Genomic DNA, 18,144 nt, shown 5'->3' with positions numbered 1-18,144 from the left:
TTCCAAGGAGTACCTGGTGGATTTGAACTGCTGACCTTTTAGTTAACAGCTGAGATCTTAACTACCAGGGTTTCCTGTAGGATGAAAGCTGATCTCTTTAATGTGACCCAGAAAGATCGCCAAGTAAAGCTGTCCTATCTCTGCCGGTTTCTTCCTCAAAATCTTCTCTGGCACCAACTTGCCCTTCTTCCGCCACAGCCTCCTGCCTCATTACTAATCCTTCAGGGCTCAGCCCAGGGATCATTCCCATACTAAACCCCATCACTTTCCAGGCTAGGTTGGGTATCCCTCACTTGTGCTTCCAAGATAGTGTATATTTATAACGTTGTGCTCAGTATATTTTATTGTAACATTCTGTGTTTTTTCCCTCTTTCCTGTTTATCTCTACATTATGTCAGGGGACATATCTTGTTAAACTTTTCATAGTCTAGGGTCTACACGGTGTCTGGCGCATACCTAGTGCCATTACAAATCTTTCTCCCATGTAGCTGCTGGGTGGGTTCAAACCATTGATCTTTTTTTGGTTAGTAGCACTGAGCTGTAAGGGCTCCTGTCTGGCACAAAGTAGCCATTTAATTGCATTTAATTTGTGTACAGTTTAGTTTAATTGATGGTCAGTTAAACTTTTTTGAAGTCAATTTCTTGAGTATGACTCTGATTATGAGATTTTGAAGCAGGAGAAAGGTAACTGACGCAGGAACCTCAAGTTATTTTTGTTTGAAAGTCTTCTTAAAAAATTGTAAAATTAGAGATAGATTCATTTCTTCTTTAATTTTATAGTAAAAAGGTATACTGTGCTTTTATCTAAAAGCTCTGGGTCTTTGTAAAGTAAGAAAATGAGAAGCGAGTGGGGTTGGAATGTGAGTAGGAGAAATGGCATAGTGTGAGCAGCAGACAGTATAACAAAATTGAGCACAGCTGCTCAAGTCCTGTTAAAGTTTCCCGTAGTTTAATTGTGGTATTTTCATATTCTCTTCATTTTAGAGCTTTGAATAATTTAGGAAGGCACAGGGATGCATGGGGAGGATATAAATTAAAAAGACTGGAATAAAGTTAGATACGTGGGCTTTAGTTAAATTTCTGCTGATGATTTTTACCTTTACATCAAGTTTCTTTTGTAAAATATAATTTAATGGTGATAATCTCTTTCTAAACCAGGTGCCCCAAACTTGTGAGGGCATATTTTTGAATTGCTATTAAAATTGATTACCTTATACAGACATGGCACCTATGTTTCTTAATATGTTTATTCAGTTCTTATTATTATCCTCAGTGCTTACAGGTCCCAGTCCCTGCCTTCAGGGACCTTCAGGCATACTGTCACACATATTTAAAAGTCTATATAAAACAATGATCTAATAAAACAAGACGTGAAAAAGGGCAAAAAAAAGGTGTTATTAATAGTATGTAACAGTGGTTCTTGACTTTTTGGTTTCAGATTATTGCGGATACCAATGAACTGTATGTTTCTGTGGATTCTATTTATATTTATAATACTGGAAATGAAAACTGAGACATTTGAAAATGTTTGTTTATTAATTAATCTAATAGTAACAGTATTGTATCTAACATTTTCTGTGTGTGAAAAATAGCTACATTACAAAAAAAAATTTTAGTAGGAATAGCATCATTTACATTTTTTGAAATCTCTTTAATATCTGGCTTAATAGAATTTAGCTAATTCTCAAGTTGGCTTTTTTTTTTTTAAGTTTGCTTCCGTTTTCAATCTGTGGTGATAATGTAGGAGTATTTTAGCAGCCTTTCCAAATAAATATGAATTTTCTTTTTTGATACCATGCCAAAACTTACCAAGAGATTATTTCTTCTAAGTTGGTTACAACATAGGCACCCCTGAGTGGCACAAACAGTTGAGCATTTGGCTACTAACAGAAAGGTTGGCAATTTGAACCCACAGAGAAGTGCTGTGGAAGAAAGGCTTCGCAATCTACCTTTGAAAGGCCACAGCCATGAAAACCCTATGGAGTGTAGTCTCCTCTGCAACACATGGGGTGACCATGAATTGGAATCAACTCCATGGCAACTGTCTAGTTATAACATAGAATCTGAAACCATTTTGTACTTTGCTATATTAAAATCCCTTACACTTGGAATGGATATTATAATCATGCATGATTTTTGTATCATCATGTTTTGGTCATTTGGAAAATACTGGTTCACTGAGTAGATCTTCTAAATGTTGATACATTTATTATATAATTAAAAAAACACATTAGTTTGTATCATCGCTGATCTCAATTGAAATGTAAGTATTGGCAAGTTGTGAAGTCCACAATGGCTTTCCAAAGCCAGATTTTCCAAAATGCTAGTTTTCACATGAAAGTTCAAATTTTCTTATTGGCAACAAGTACTGTCAGGTGTTTTCCTTGCAGTGACAAGCCCCACTCTCTTTCTGAAAAAATGTCTGTTACATACCCAAGTCTAAGTATCCAAAGTTTGTCTGTCAGATGTTCTTTCAAGTAAAGATGGTATTCCATGGAAAATCAGACAGTTTAGCTCACAACTCAAACAGTTGTACAAGGGTTTGTCCTCAGCGTAGCCACTGTACTCTGCAGCATAATCTCTTTGTGTAATTCCCATTTCATCAGGTAGCATATTAAAAAGATGTGTACTAAAGGTCATGGGTTAGTAAAATTAATTCTTACTGCTTCATCAAGAACATTCTTTTTTCTTCCTTTTTGTTATTTTTAACTGCAAGCGTGGGGAAGTAAAAGAGTCCAATGACTGGGTGCTGTTGGTGCCATTGCCTTGTTTTGCGTAAGACACCAGCAGTTTTACCCACCGTTGCTTTCACACCATCAGCGCAAATGTCAGCACACTGACAAAGGCAAATAACATATTTGTATTATTATGAAAATTGTTTTGACCTTGTGGACCCCCTGGAAAGATCTCATGGGACTATGGATCACAGTTTGAAACCTGCTGGCGTAAACTAATTGCTGTGAGCTCTTGGGAAGAGGAGAGATTATTATTGATTGGTATTTCTTATGTAAGGCTTCACAGAGGAGGCAGGACATATTCTTAAAATCTTTAAGGGTTTTCAAAGAAGTGGATGGGGAGGGGGACCTTACATATAAGGAGAAAAGAATGAACACAGGTTTTTGAAAAGTGGAATAATATGCTGTCAGTAGGAAAAAGTGAGTAGCCTTGCAGTATCGAAGAGTATGTCTTAGGGAGAGGGTGGGTAAATGTAGAGAATGTTCAGTGCCAGGGAGAACTGTTTGAACTTGACCCAATAAATTGTGTATATTATAGTGGGAAAGATTCTGCAAATAACATTGAGTAATTCCAATTTCTGGTATGTGTAGGATAGATTGTAGTGGGGTAAGACTGGAAGCAAAAGGTTGGATTAGCCAGTTAGCAACCAGCATGAATAAATGAGAACAAGTAAGAATCTAGATTAGGCTTTGAAAATTGAGAGAAGATGACAAAATAGAGACTTTGAAGGAAGAAAAAACTAAGTTGGCAATGGATAAGAAATCAGAGATAGAGAAAAAGGAAAGGTTTAAGATACTGTCTACATTGAATCCATAAGGATGAGCCCATTAAAAGACATGGGGCTGTGGAGAGATTGGAACACTTCTACACTGCTGGTGGGAATGTCAAATAGTACAACCACTTTGGAAATCCATTTGGCACTTCCTTAAAAAGTTAGAAAGAGAACTACCATATGATCCAGCAATCCCACTCCTTGGAATATATCCTAGAGAAATAAGAGCCTTTACACGAATAGATATATGCACACCCATGTTTATTGCAGCACTGTTTACAATAGCAAAAACATGGAAGCAACCAAGGCGCCCATCAACAGATGAATGGATAAATAAATTATGGTATATTCACACAATGGAATACTACACATCGATAAAGAACAATGAGGAATCTGTGAAATATTTCAGAAGAATCTGGAAGGCATCATGCTGAGTGAAATTACTCAGTTGCAAAAGGATAAATATTGTATAAGACCACTATTATAAGAACTTGAGAAATAGTTTAAACTGAGAAGAAAACATTCTTTTGTGGTTATGAGTGGGGGAGGGAGGGAGGGTGGAAGAGGGGTGTTCACTAATTAGATAGTAGGTAAGAACTACTTTAGGCGAAGGGAAAGACAGCACACAGTACAGGGGATTTCAGCACAATTGGACTAAACCAAAAGCAAAGAAGTTTCCTGAATAAACTGAATGCTTCGAAGGCCAGCGTAGCAGGGGCCGGGGTCTGGGGACCATAGTTTCAGGGGACATCTAAGTCAATTGGCATAATAAAATCCATTAAGGAAACATTCTGCATCCCACTTTGAAGAGTGGCATCTGGGGTCTTAAACGCTAGCAAGCAGCCATCTAAGGTGCATCAATTGGTCTCAACCTACCTGGATCAAAGGAGAATGAAGAACACCAAGGACACAATGTAATTACGAGCCCAAGAGACAGAAAGGGCCACATGAACCAGCTACTACATCATCCTGAGACCAGAAGAACTAGATGGTGCCCGGCTACAACCGATGACTGCCCTGACAGGGGACACAACAGAGAGCCTCCAAGGGAGCGGGAGAGCAGTGAGATGCAGACCCCAAATTCTCATAAGACCAGACTTAATAGTCTGACTGAGACTGGAAGGACCCTGGTGATCATGGCCCCCAGACCTTCTGTTGCCCCAGGACAGGAACCATTCCCGAAGCCAACTCTTCAGACATGGATTGGACTGGACAATGGGTTGGAGAGGGATACTGGTGAGGAGTGAGCTTCTTGGATCAGGTGGACAATTGAGACTATGTTGGCATCTCCTCCCTGGATGGGAGATGAGAGTGTGGAGGGGTTAGAATCTGGCGAAAAGGACACTAAAAGAGTGGAGGGAGAGAGCGGGCTGTCTCATTAGGGGGAGAGTAATTGGGAGTATGTAGCAAGGTGTACATGGGTTTTTGTGTGAGAGACTGACTTGATTTGTAAACTTTCACTTAAAGTACAATAAAAATTATTAAAAAAAAAAAAGACATGGGGACAGGTCTGCTTCAAGAGATAGTGATTTCACTCACTGAAGACATTTGAAGAGAAGCTACAGGAACAAATAATGGGGTGTTGAAAGAGGGATTTGAGCATTAGAGTATTAGGTGGAAGAGGTGCTGGTTCACAAACCTAACTGCTTATCAGAATCATCTGGGAAGGCTTTATAAACATGTAAATGTGAGTTTGATTCTTTGTTTTTGTTGTTTTAGGTGCTGTCTTAGTCATCTAGTATTGCTATAACAGAAATATCACAAGTGGATGGCTTTAACAAAGAGAGGTTTATTCTCTCACAGTCTAGTAGGCTAGAAATCTGAATTCAGGGCACTAGCTCCAGGGGAAGGCTTTCTCTCTCTGTCGGCTCTGGAGGAAGATTTCCTCGTCATTGATCTTCCCCTGGTGGAGGAGCTTCTCAGGTGCAGGGACCCCAGGTCTAAAGGACACACTCTGCTCCTGGTGCTGCTTTCTTGGTGGTATGAGGTCCCCAACTCTCTGCTTGCTTTCTTTTCCTTTTATCTCTTGTAAGATAAAAGGTGGTGCAGACCACATCCCAGGGAAACTCCCTTTACATTGGATCAGGAGTAAGTAACCTGAACAAGAGTGTTAAAACCCACCCTAATCCTTTTTAATGACAGGCAGAGATTATGATTTATAACACATTGGAAAATCACAAAATGAAAAACAACCACACATGGACTAACCAAGTTGACACATATTTTGGGGGGACATAATTCAATCCATTACAGGTGCCTTCAAGTCAGTTCTGACTCATAGTGACCCTGCGTACCACAGAACGAAACACTGGCTATTCCTGCGCCATGCTCACAATCGTTGCTATGCTTGAGCCCAGTGTTGCTGCTGCATCGATCCATTTCGTTAAGGATCTTCCTCTTTTTCTGCTGACCCTGTACTTTACCAAGCATGATGTCCTTCTCCAGGGACTGATCCCTCCTGACAACATGTCCAAAGTATGTGAGATGCAGTCTCGCCATCCTTGCCTCTAAGGAGCATTCTGGTTGTACTTCTTCCAGGACAGATTTGTTTGTTCTTTTGGTAGTCCATGGTATATTCAATATTTCTCACCAACACCTCAATTCAAAGGCATCAATTCTTCTTCTGTCTTCCTTATCCATTGTCCAGCTTTCACATACATATGATGTGATTGAAAATACCAGGGCTTGGGTCAGGTGCACCTTAGTCTTAAAGGTGACATCTTTGCTTTGCAACAGTTTAAAGAACCAGATGACTAAGTTCTCCTAAAGGCCTCTTTGAGCTTTAGAACTTTCTAAAATAACTAACTAAACCAATACATACATACATACCTTGTATTGAGCACACACACGCACACAGACATACACAAAGACGTGGAGAATTAGAAAGACAAGAAGAGAAATTCTTGAGTTTGGTTTGGAGAAGTTGGGTAAAATGACAGAGCATCTGAGTAGAAATAGTACTAAGAGCTGGAGAGAGGAATTTTGGAATGATCAGAATAGAGGTGATATTTGAAACCATGAGTAAAGATGGTATTTAAAAGATAAAATTCAATGTCTAGAATTGGGGACTAGGAGAAGGAAGAATAGATACAATGATGGAGTAGTTTAGAAGTAGGAGCGGAACCAAGATAATGTTGGGGTTGAGGGACACTTTCCTAAAACTAAGGTCCTGAACTTTCCAAGGTTAACAATTATTAAACACAAATATTTAGATGGCTGAAAGAATTACATGCCCAGCCAAGATATAACTAGGCTCAGCTCAGGACCCAGTCCCTGGGTAGAGCTGGAGAAGAAGTCTAGCATCAAAATCCTCACTGAAGTTACTCCAAGGGTGTCAGCAAAGATCCAGTTTGTTATGGACAACAATACTTCTTAAAACTCCTTCATTCCTCTTACTCATAATATCTCCTGGACCCCACAGCTTCCCCAGATCTCTCAAACTTCTGGCTTTCAACTCCAAACTCCTGAAACTCACCAAACCAACACCAGGCAGGGATTGATTCTTTGCCTGTCATCCCCTTTTCTCAACTTTTCTTTCTCTACCAACAAGAAGCCTCCCCTCCTCCTTTTTCCAAATGTGAATCAGACCAAATGGTTCTCTGTAGTTTTTGCACTATTTTTAGTGGGTACCACACTTCTGCAAAATTAACTCCCAGAAACTTAACTGAAAAGTTCAATTTCCTTAGAAGGCCAGGGAGAGGATGTTAAATAAGCAAGACAGAATTTTCTCAGCAGCCTGGGGAGAGGCTCACAAAAACATATAATTTGCAATCTTTTCTACCTGTCTTAATAATAACTGTGTTGTCAATTTTTTGGATTTTAGCCATTGAAATAGGTGTGTAGTGCTATCTTGTTTTCACTTGCATTTCCTTATAATGATAAATGATATTAAGCATCTTTTTTTTTTTTTAAATATTATGTTTTCAGTGAAAGTTTATGTAGCAAATTAGGTTCCCATCTGACAATTTCTACACAAGCTTCTCAGTGACATTAGTTACACTTTTCACGTGTCAACATTCTCATTACTTGCGTTCTGGTTATTCTGTTTCCAGTACTCTAGCTTCCCTGTCCCCCTTGTCTTCTCATTTTTGCTTTAGAGTAATTGTTGACCTTTTAGTCTCATATATTAGTTGTTTTTTTTTAATAGAGCCCTATACTCAAGGATAATATCCTTTATTTTGTGTGCTAGTGTGTTATTTTGCTAAAAGGTGACCGTGGGATAGTTTTGGTTCAGGGTTTAAACAGTACTTCAGGGCAATAGTCTCGAAGAGTCATGAGTGTCTTTTCATGTCCTTGTTTTCCACCTATATATCATCACTGATGAGGTGTTTGTTCAGATCTTTTGCCCATGTTTTAATTGGATTATTTGTGTTCTTATTTTGAGTTTTGCGAGTTCTTTATATATTTTGAATACAAGCACTTTATTGGGTGTGTGTTTTGTAAATATTTTATCCCAGTCTTTTTTTTTTTTATCGTTGTCTTTCATTCTCTTAACAGTGTCTTTCATAGAACAAATTTTAATTTATCAAATTTTTCTTCCATGGATGTTGGTTTTGTGTTGATTCTAAAGTATCATCCCAAACCCAAGATCATGCATGTTTTCTCCTACAGATTTTATAGTTTTTCATTTTACATTTAGGTCTATGATCTATTTTGAGTTAATTTTTTGCATAAGGTGTGAGGTCACTGCATTAGTTAATTTTTATTTTTGTTCTTTTTTATTTTGCATATGGGCATCCAATTTCTCCAGCACCATTTATTTAAAGACTATTAGGTTGGTCTTTTTCCATTGAATTGCCTTCGCACTTTGTCAAAAACCAGTTTAGTATATTTCTATGGGTATATTTCTAGACTTTCTGTTCAGTTCCACTGATCTATTTGTCTGTTCTTTCTCTAATACCACGCTGGCTTGATTAAAATAGCTTTATCGTAGGCCTTATAAGTGAGTAGAGCTTTGTTCTTTTACAGTATTGTTTTGGCTCTTCTGGGTCCTTTGCCTTTCCATATAAATTTTAGAATCTTTTTTTTTAATACGTTAAATATTTCTGGGATTTTGTTTGGGATTGCAATCTACAGATCTACTTGAGGAGAATTGATTGACATTTTAGCAATATGGACATTTCCGATCCATGAACACAAGTATCTGTCCATATATTTAGACTTTGATTTTTCATCAGTATTTAGTTTTCTGCATTGTAAATCCTGTACATAATTTGTTAAATTTATACCTGTATATTGTTTTAAATTTCAACTTCTAATTGCTCACTGCTTGTATTTTTTTTTTTTTTTTTTGTATATAAGAAAGCAATCGACTTTTCTATATTGACCTTGTATCCTGCGACCTTGCTGTACTTGCCCTTAGTTCCAGGATATTTTTATTATTGTTTTGTAGATTCCTTCCAGTTTTCTACATAGACAATTATGTCATCTGAAAATGTAGATTGTTTTATTTCTTTCTTCTCAATCTATGTACCTTTTATTTCTTTTTTTTGCCTTATTGTACTAGCTACTACTTCAAGTACAATATTGAACAGAATTAGTGAAACAGGATATCCTTGCCATGTTTCTGATCATAGGGGGTGTTCACTGAATTTTAAAAAGCTAAAATTGAAATGATTAATCCTCAGAGATGCAGAATAAATATGATGTTTCCTTTACTTTTTTTCCAGATGGTTCTTTGAAGCTTTGAAGTATCCAAAGTTTTCCAAAGCTAACGTAATCAATGGAGTACTCATGACAGTGGTGTTTTTCATTGTGCGGATTGCTGTGATACCTCCTTTGTATTACTTCATATATTCTGTGTATGGATCAGAACCCTACATCAGGCTTGGATTGTTAATCCAGTGTTCCTGGGTCGGTAGTTGTGTTGTTTTAGATGTAATGAATATCATGTGGATGATCAAAATTACAAGGGGGTGCATCAAAGTCATCTCTCTCATCAGACAAGAGAAAGCCAAAAGTCGTCTTCAAAATGGAAAACTCAACTAAAAAGTGGGGTGTTGATAAGCAAACTTCGTTACAACCTGGCATTTATATGGCTGATAGAATGAATTCTTGCCATGTTCTTGTGTTTATTAATTATAAGTGTTATTCAGGGTTTCAGTGTCATTTTTTTTTAACTTTAGAAAAGAAAAACTAAAATTTAGTTTTTATTCCAAGGTTTCTTTTCTGCTTTTATTCTGCATTTTAAGGCTTAAATTAAAATTTATAAATATAGTGGTGAGTCTTTTCAGAAACCTGTTAACCTGCATTGGTATTTTTCTCTGTGAAAAGATGACTATGATTATCCAATGCACTTGGTTTTATGTCATTAATTCTGTTGAGAGAATGGGTACTGCTTTTAAATATAAAATAGCTCTCACATTTTGTTGTACTCACTTGTTTTCTTATCATGACTGTCAATACCAGTGTAGGGTTTGATTTCTAAACTGTTGAAATGTTATTTTTCTTAGTCTATTAGAACTGATGTGTGTTTCATTTCAGATGGGCGGTCACTCATCTATTAATGATTGACATATTTTACTCATTTTGGGAATATTTAATTTGCTTATTCATGGAAAACACTCCCTGCATTTTAAGATTTTTTTCAGATATCACTTTCTTGTTTCTATTTTTAACATTTTGTCCCAAATTACTGCCTTTTTATTTTGTAGTAAGGCTTAAGACAGAGCCTATAAATCTCCTTAAGAGGTGAATGACTTCTAAAAATGCATGCTGATATATTACTATTTAAGCCAATAGGAGGAATCATTAAGAAAAAAGCTTTAACACTGCTGTCCCTATCTACCTCCCTTGTATTTTTTCTATGAAAAATGTATTGCAGTCAATCCTCGTTTTTCACAGATTCTGTATTCTTGAATTCACTTACTTGTTAAAATGTATTTGTAATCCCAAAATCAGAGTCCCTGGGGAATGCAGGTAATGTATTTGGCTGCTAATCAAAAGGTTGGCGGTTCAGTTCCACCCAGAGATGCCTCAGAAAAAAGTCGTGGCTGGCTACTTCCAAAAAATCAGCCATTGCAAACCCTGTGGAGCACTACTGCACTCTGACACGTCTACAGTTGGTTGTTATCAGTTGGTGTGGACTCCACAACAGCTACTGTTTTTTTATTCCTTTTTTTTTTTAACTTCAAAATCAATAATTGCCACGCTTTCACAGTTATTCACAGACATGTGCAGAGTGGCAAAAAAACTGGGCTGCCTAACATGCATATTCCCAGCTGAGGGCTCTGCATTCTTGTTTCAGCTCTCATACAGTAAACAAGTGTCCTTTTTTACAGTCTTTTGCCATGTTCTTTTTTTTGCATTTTTGTGTTTCTCTCTTCTTGATTCTGCTATTTAAAATGGCCCCTAAGGATAGAACTGAAATGCTGTCTAGTGTTTCTAAGCTCAAGAAGGCCGTCATGTGCCTTAAGGAGAAAGGAATTGTGTTAGATAAGCTTTGTTTGGGCATGAGTTATATAGTGCTATTGGCTGAGTTAAATGTTAATGAATCGACAATATGCATTTAAGTGTCTTTAAGCAGAAGCACACATAAAGCAAGGTTCTGTATTGATAAGCTGAGACACTGTTGTGACCAGAGGCTTGCAGGAAACTAACCCTGTATTCCTCTAGGAGCAGTGATTCAGTGTTTGCTAATTCACTGTTTGCAGTGACTTCACAGAATATAACTGTTGTGAATAATGAGAATTGACTGCATTTCTATTTGCAAAATCTCCCCCGATTTCAGAACCCAACATCATTAGTACGAAAGTCTCATGCAATAAGGATTTCTCATGCTCCTAAGGTAGGCCTCTTTTGAAGAGACCAAACCTACAAAACTATCATTATTTGTGTTTTACTCAGTTTATACTCGTGTTTGATTAATCAGCATTTTTAATGCTGTGAATTTCTGTCTTTCCTAGAGGACAGGAAAAAGAATTAAGGTAATTTAATCACAAGTATTCTGATCATCAATATTATTGTCTTATGTGCATATAAATGCCTAGTGACTCTTTTTTGCTTTCTTTTGTGTTTGTATGTATGTGTTTGTGCGCATTTGCTTTTGCTTTGGTTCTTGCAACCCAAATATAGAATCATATGTTTAGCTATTATTGCCTTTATTTATTTTTCTTAAGTACTTGGCTTTAATGATTATTTTTACCTAAGAAAGAAAGAAGTAATTCAACAGTAGTAAATAAACGAACAAACAAACAAAAAACCAAGCTCATTGGTGTCAGGTAGATTCCGACTCTCATCAGTCCTACAGCGCAGGGTAGAACTGCCCCATAGAGTTTCCATGAAGTACCTGGTGGATTCAAACCACCATCCTTTTGGTTAGCAGCCACAGCTGTTAACTACTATGCCACCAGGGTTTCCCAGTGGTGAATACTTGAACTTAATTGGGACCCACACTCAAAGATCTAATTCATTCAGTTTCTCAGTTTGAAGGAGAATGTTTAACTCACTTTCATGTTCGTGTTATGATGAGGAAGGGAGGCTGCCTGAATATGATCAAGACTTTTGATTTGATTTGATTTTCCAGTGCAGATAGAGCTTAGAACATTTAAAGAAAAGAACTGGAATCTCAGTCTAAGTAAATGATAAAATGTGACTGACTGGCTTATACAGGTACAGTTCTTTTTGAAAGACTTAAAGTACTGTGGAATATAGTCACTTGTTCTTTAAGTTACTAATATTACATCAATAATTTATTACTAAATTTAGTGCCTTCCACATCATAGGCACTTAAATATGTATTAGTTGCTTAGAGGGGGTAGGAAAGCAAGTGATTTTATCCTGTTCTTGCACTTTTGCAAGCATAATGGCTTTTTAAAAGGAAACCATTTATATTATAAAACTATTTTGGAAATTCATTCCTTGAGAAAGAAAATCTTAGGATAAATATTTTTGACTGTATTTCTATAGTTCTGAAAACATTTTAAACTCATCACTAGAAGATAATATAAAACTATGTTATTGGATCTACATATGGCAATTTTAGTTTTTATAGTTGCTGTGTCACGTTTAAAGCTGCACTTTTACTTCATTGACATTACCTTTCCCTGGGATAGCTGCTCACTAAATAAGTGCATTTAGAGTATCAAAGTTTTGAGCTAGTATTTTTTATCCCCTTAGTCTACAAGCTGTATTTTATGCTGGCTGCATGACATCTAATTCAGTATCCAGATTCAACACCCAAAAATTGATTGTACATATTTCCTTATAACAACAGACATGAAATGGAAAAGATACTGCAAACTGCAGTGCTATTTGCAGTCAGATCTTTACAGGAGCTATGTATTTTGCTTTTCTCTGACTGTATCCACCTATTGAAGGTACAAATAGTGACAGAACATATGACTTATTAAATGATAAACTTTTTGTTTATTAAGTGATGAAATTTTGCTAGACATTTTAGTATTTTGACTACATGAATTTAAATGATTCTATTCGGTGTTCTGATACTCAATGACTTAAAATATTTATAGAAACTAAAAGCAAATTAGTATAAAGTTTGAAGCAACTATTTTTGTAGAAGAAGATTACTGACAACCTTTCATTACACAGATGTTCTATGAATGTGTAGTATTCTAAAAAAAAAACAGAAATTCTTAGGAAACTTTACAACTGTATGAAAATCAACTAAGTAGTATACAAGATCATAAATTCTGCATTAAATATTTTATTTGGGAGAATTGAAAAATTATGAACTTGAGTCTATAAACATTGCATTTTTGTATCTAAAATCTTTTTAATGAGGAATGGTTGAATTTATTTAAACCTAAAAGTGGAGTTACGTATGAATTAAAAAAAATTAATTCTTAAATTATGCTTCAATACCTGGTAGTAAGTTGAAAATTGAATTTCATTATTTCATGGACTAGTCTATGTTATGAAAAATAGTAGTTATGTTTTACCATCCCTAAAGGTCACTTTGATATACGCTTTGATATTGGGATGACCCAATAATGCCTTTAAGATCTAGTAAAAACTGCCTAGTTTATAGGTATTTGAGTCAAATTCTTTTCTAAAATTTAACAATCCGTTTGAGTCAAGTCAAATTTTCGCTGAAGTATCTGTTTTTAAATTGTACTCTGAGGTGCACTGGGCATTTGGAGACCAGTTCTTCACGGACGAGAAAGCCAGATTTCCTGTTCTCATGCATGGAGAAACATGTTCTCATGGAGACAGAGGGGCAGGTACTGCTGTAGTATGCGGGTTTCTTCTGTTTTCTTTGCAAGGGAAATAAACGTATTCCAAAAGCATTAAATAAGTGTTTGAACAAATTCCAGTTTCTAGGTTGCCCTTAACTCCAAATATATAAATATGCATTTGCATTTGAGTGGTTTAGTCTATTGGAGGAAATTGACAACTCCAAGCAATGGTTGGCATCATCTATTATAATTCACAGGAGACCGTAATTTTGTGTGTTCTAAATGCCATAAGAAGCAAACAGGTGTAGCGTCATCAGAAGAGTGGCACAGTATTTCCCACAGGTATTGGCCAGCACAGCAGTGAGACCCTCCTGTGTCGAGAGACCCTGGACACACACACCTTTGCAGCCTTAACCACAGTGGGTTGATGACAAACACAGTAAAGCTACTGAAATGAGTTCTGATGCAAAACACACGAGATGTGCGCAAGACCCATGAAAAGTCTGTTGGACTTGGAGTTGGAGGACACACAGTGACTGCTATTCCCTTAAAATCCTCCCTGGATCTACGAAGTTTTCTCTCTGAATCCTTTCAGCCCTTCCATCTCTTCAACAACACCCCAAGGACTTTATCAGCACCCCCTCCCTCACACCACCTTTCTATGTCAACTTTTGAGACCCCCATATACCTGGATGCTTCCCAATCTATTGTGACAAATTTAAAAGTTTACAAGTATGTTATTTCATTGGAAAAAAGCATTGCAGTAAGTTTCAGTAGAGGTCAAACAAACATTTATTAGGAGGCTAGGGGAAGCCAGCAGTTAGTCACTAATACCTGTTTATGAGGCAAAAGTAATCATAATATGGTTTTATGGAAAAACATCTGTAGTATATATTTTTCAAGTGGTTTTACAGCAAGTGCTTTATAATATGTTCCGGCTGGGAATCTGTTGTAGGCATGTCAGTTATCTAAATGTTCTTCCTTAGACCCCATGTCAAGAGAGGGGGAGCTCTGTTGTGAGAGGAGCCCTGGCCTGTGGCAGAATTATTTTAGAGTCTTGCTCTTTAATAGAGCAAACTTTGTTGTTGAGTACCGCTGAATTATTCCAACTCATAGCAACCCCCATGTGGCAGAGTAGAACTTCCCTGTAGGGTTTCCTAGGTTGTAATCTTTAAGGGAGCAGATTGTCAGGTCTTCCTCGCACAGAGCCATTGAGTGGGTTCGAATCGCCGATCTTTTGGTTAGAAGCAGATTGCTTAACTGTTGTGCCACCAGGGCTCCTTGGAGCAAACTTAGTCATGGTAATGTGGTAATGTTTCTTTTAAAAACAACCTTACCAGCAAATGGGTTACTCAGAGTGTTTTCCAAAGTACAACACTCAAGGACTTGAGGCCTTTCTCTTTCTAGCTTATAATTTAAACAGCTGCTGCTTGCTTTGATGAAGTTGGACCTTCATTAAGAGATAATTTGGATTGCAATGAAGAACTGAAGAAAGCTATTAAAGATTGGTTTGTTTGCATTGAAAATGTTTACACTGAGCAGTAGACAGTTTTGATATCAGGCTCTATACGTAAGACAAAAACAATGAGAAGGATTTCTAAATCTCAAAGGTATTATCTCATAGAAGTACAATACCTCTAGCTGAAAACTCCTTAAGCATCAACTGCATATTTTTCTTTATATCTTTCTGTAATTAAGTGTGCATTAGGGTTATTTGCTTCTTCTTGGTTAATGAAGCCTGAAAATATAGCTGTAAATAAAATGTTATGTGCTATATATTTTTTTGGTTCTTGCTTGGTTTGCTACTGGTATGATTTATGTCTACTTTTTATTTAAGGAGTTTTTGCATAGATAATAACCTCTTACTAACTTGTAGGTAGGGTAAGTTATGAGATTTTTTTTGGTAATTATTAGTATTTGTAATAATACTGACTTTTAGACATTATGGACTTTATTTGAAAAAGAACTTTAAAACTGCAGTAAATGTGATAGCCGTTGTGATGTACACGCTTTTTTTTTCTGAGAACATATTAACATTTAATTGATGTAAAGATTTTTATCTTAATTTCTCTTTGGAAGTCTTTCAAAGTACACTTAATATTTTGAAAACACACCTTCGAATTTAGATCCACGAGGCTGAAGACCTTTTATTTACAAAATATTAGAGTAGGCAATTTATGATTCAGTGTTACTCAGATTTCTTAGTAATGAAAACAGCAACTTACTGTTCTTTATTTTGGTTTCTGGTTGTGCATTTTATGGATGGAAAATAAATGTCCTTAGGTATTTCACTTAAAAGTTTGAAATGTTTGTAGACTTTATTTGTATGTATGTCATCTTAAAGTATATGCAAGTTCTAAGCAATAATCTGCATGATATATACAAGGTTGACATACTTTGACATGACAATTTTGTTTAATATCACTGATTTTAAGAATGCGTATAAAATCAACATGCTATAAATTATGTCCCAATGAAAATCTTGGGATTTTTCTCATGCAAGAACTCTACTATAATGTGGTGCAAAGCTTTGTATTTTGTGAGGAAAAAAGTTAATAAAATCACAATTATTTAGTGCAAAAGTTTGAGTCTGAAAGGTGTACACTTCAATAGTAATTAGTGAATAAATTGGTGATAAAAACTACTTTCCTCAAATCAAATCATCTCTCCTAGCACCTGATTCCTAAACGGAAGTTAATGTTTATTTCTCAACGTGCTTGTGGAGCTTGCTTATCCCCCTCCCCCATTTCTCTCTCCCTGTTGAAGTTCGTAGCCTTGTAGCAAACCAGAATGAGTTCCAAACATTTTAGTCATGCTTGCTAATGGAAGGAATGGAGCTATCTAATCAATAGGCTCTTTTAGATTAAGTAAAACTTTGGCAGTTATGTTTTTAAATCTCCTTCCCTTTGTCCCTGAGGCCTCTCATGTGGTGGCTAGTTTTTTTTTTTTTCAAATGTCTTGGCTGGAATTCCTACCTCCTCAAATTGCCTGTGGTCTTAACCTTGCATCTTGGTCCTAGAATAACCAAGAGACCATGAAGCAGAGCACTAATTGAATAGAATGCAGAAGTGGTTTGGCCTTTGGAGTATGTTGAGTCATGCTCCTGAATATGTTTAAAATGTTGTGTCAAGACTGGTAAAGGAACAGCTCAATTTCAAAATTAAAATCGGCACAGCTATCAGTTGAGATAGACCAAGTGTAAATGGCTTCCCCCCTTCACCTCAGGCTGTCTCAAAAATGATTCACCCTTTATTCTCCCATTCCCTAGTCTCTACCAAAGTCTACTGACTGCTTCCCCACCCTTTTGATGTTCCTTAAGCATGTACAAAGTAAACGATATGGCAATTTTACAACTCTTTCCCATGCTAGTAATTTATAATCTGGTAGGTGTTCCTGGATGCTGCTCCCAAATTAGACAATGTGAGGATTGTACCACCACCATCTGCTTGAGTGGCTGTGTCTGTTGTCATTTATGACTTGGAGCTCCTAGGTTCTCCCTGTCATTGCTAAAGAGCCCCCTTCCTCTTCTCATCTACCTCCAGCTAAATTCTGCCACATCTAGTCTTGTCATCTTACAAAGTCATGGATTATACTACTCCAGAAATGACCTGAGCAAAATTTTTTGAAGAAGACTTATAGGGAGAAATGAAAGGTAATACGGATGATGGACTGCATTCCTGTTGAAGGTAAAAATCAAGGATAGATGGAGTTGGGAAAGAATGACACAGAAAAGGAAGGAGGAAAGGACTACAGACAACAGGAAAAATAATAAAATTTAAAAATGCTACGTATGGCTACTAACCGAAAGATTGGCAGTTCAAATCCACGAGCCACTCCTTAGAAACCCTATGGAGCAGTTCTACTCTGTCCTGTAGGGTCACTATGAGCCAGAACCGACTCAATGGCAATAGGTTTGGTTTAGTTTTTATGTATATAAACATTGCATTCTGATACAGGAACTCAGAAAAATATAGGAAATTCCTATACATGGTATCAAGGTATAAGAGTTTTATGACTTTTCTGTGTTAAAATGTAATATATACATTACACTATTCATTATATATACATATATATCTCATGCAGGTATACGTGTGTGTATATATTAGTGATATAAATATTTATACGTACAAATCTGAGAGAGACACACACTCCCAAGTAGGGGATATGGTGTTACTTGCAGTCTAAAAATCATTTATATACGAGAGAGCGCATACCTTATCTGTGTTTCACCCACTACTGGTGATCAGATGCCCCCTTGCAGAGCCAGGAGTGAGGAGGCAGAGCTGTTGGAGCAGTGGTCCTGGTGGGCTGCAGGAGAACTCAAGTCATGACCTGACGGTAGTTACCAAGAACCAAACTATGCCCAACAACTAAGCTCCCTGGAATGATCTGTGTTGTCAGGCAGCCTAAGCGTGAGAGGTGTTAGAAGATGAAATGAGCCCTTATAGATAGAAAGGATGTATGACTGCGTTAGGCACCAGAGGGTAGGATTTTGCTTCA

General features: G+C 36.8%; 1 protein-coding gene across 7 annotated transcripts in view; it reads left to right on the top strand.

Annotated features, from left to right (window-relative positions):
- The window catches only part of LOC126073259 (TLC domain-containing protein 4-like), a 231,307-nt gene extending 220,674 nt beyond the window's left edge, over positions 1 to 10,633 (top strand). For all 7 annotated transcript variants that reach the window (XM_049879718.1, XM_049879713.1, XM_049879715.1 and 4 more), the window contains one exon: positions 9,178 to 10,633. In XM_049879718.1, the coding sequence (XP_049735675.1) occupies positions 9,178 to 9,496 (319 nt within the window). In that variant the 3' untranslated portion in view covers positions 9,497 to 10,633. The remainder of the gene's footprint in view (positions 1 to 9,177) is intronic.
- The last annotated feature ends 7,511 nt before the right edge of the window (positions 10,634 to 18,144 follow it).

Source organism: Elephas maximus, chromosome 3, assembly GCF_024166365.1.
Source record: "Elephas maximus indicus isolate mEleMax1 chromosome 3, mEleMax1 primary haplotype, whole genome shotgun sequence".
NCBI classification, from domain to species: Eukaryota; Metazoa; Chordata; class Mammalia; order Proboscidea; family Elephantidae; genus Elephas; species Elephas maximus.
This window is presented reverse-complemented; position numbering and strand designations above follow the sequence as displayed.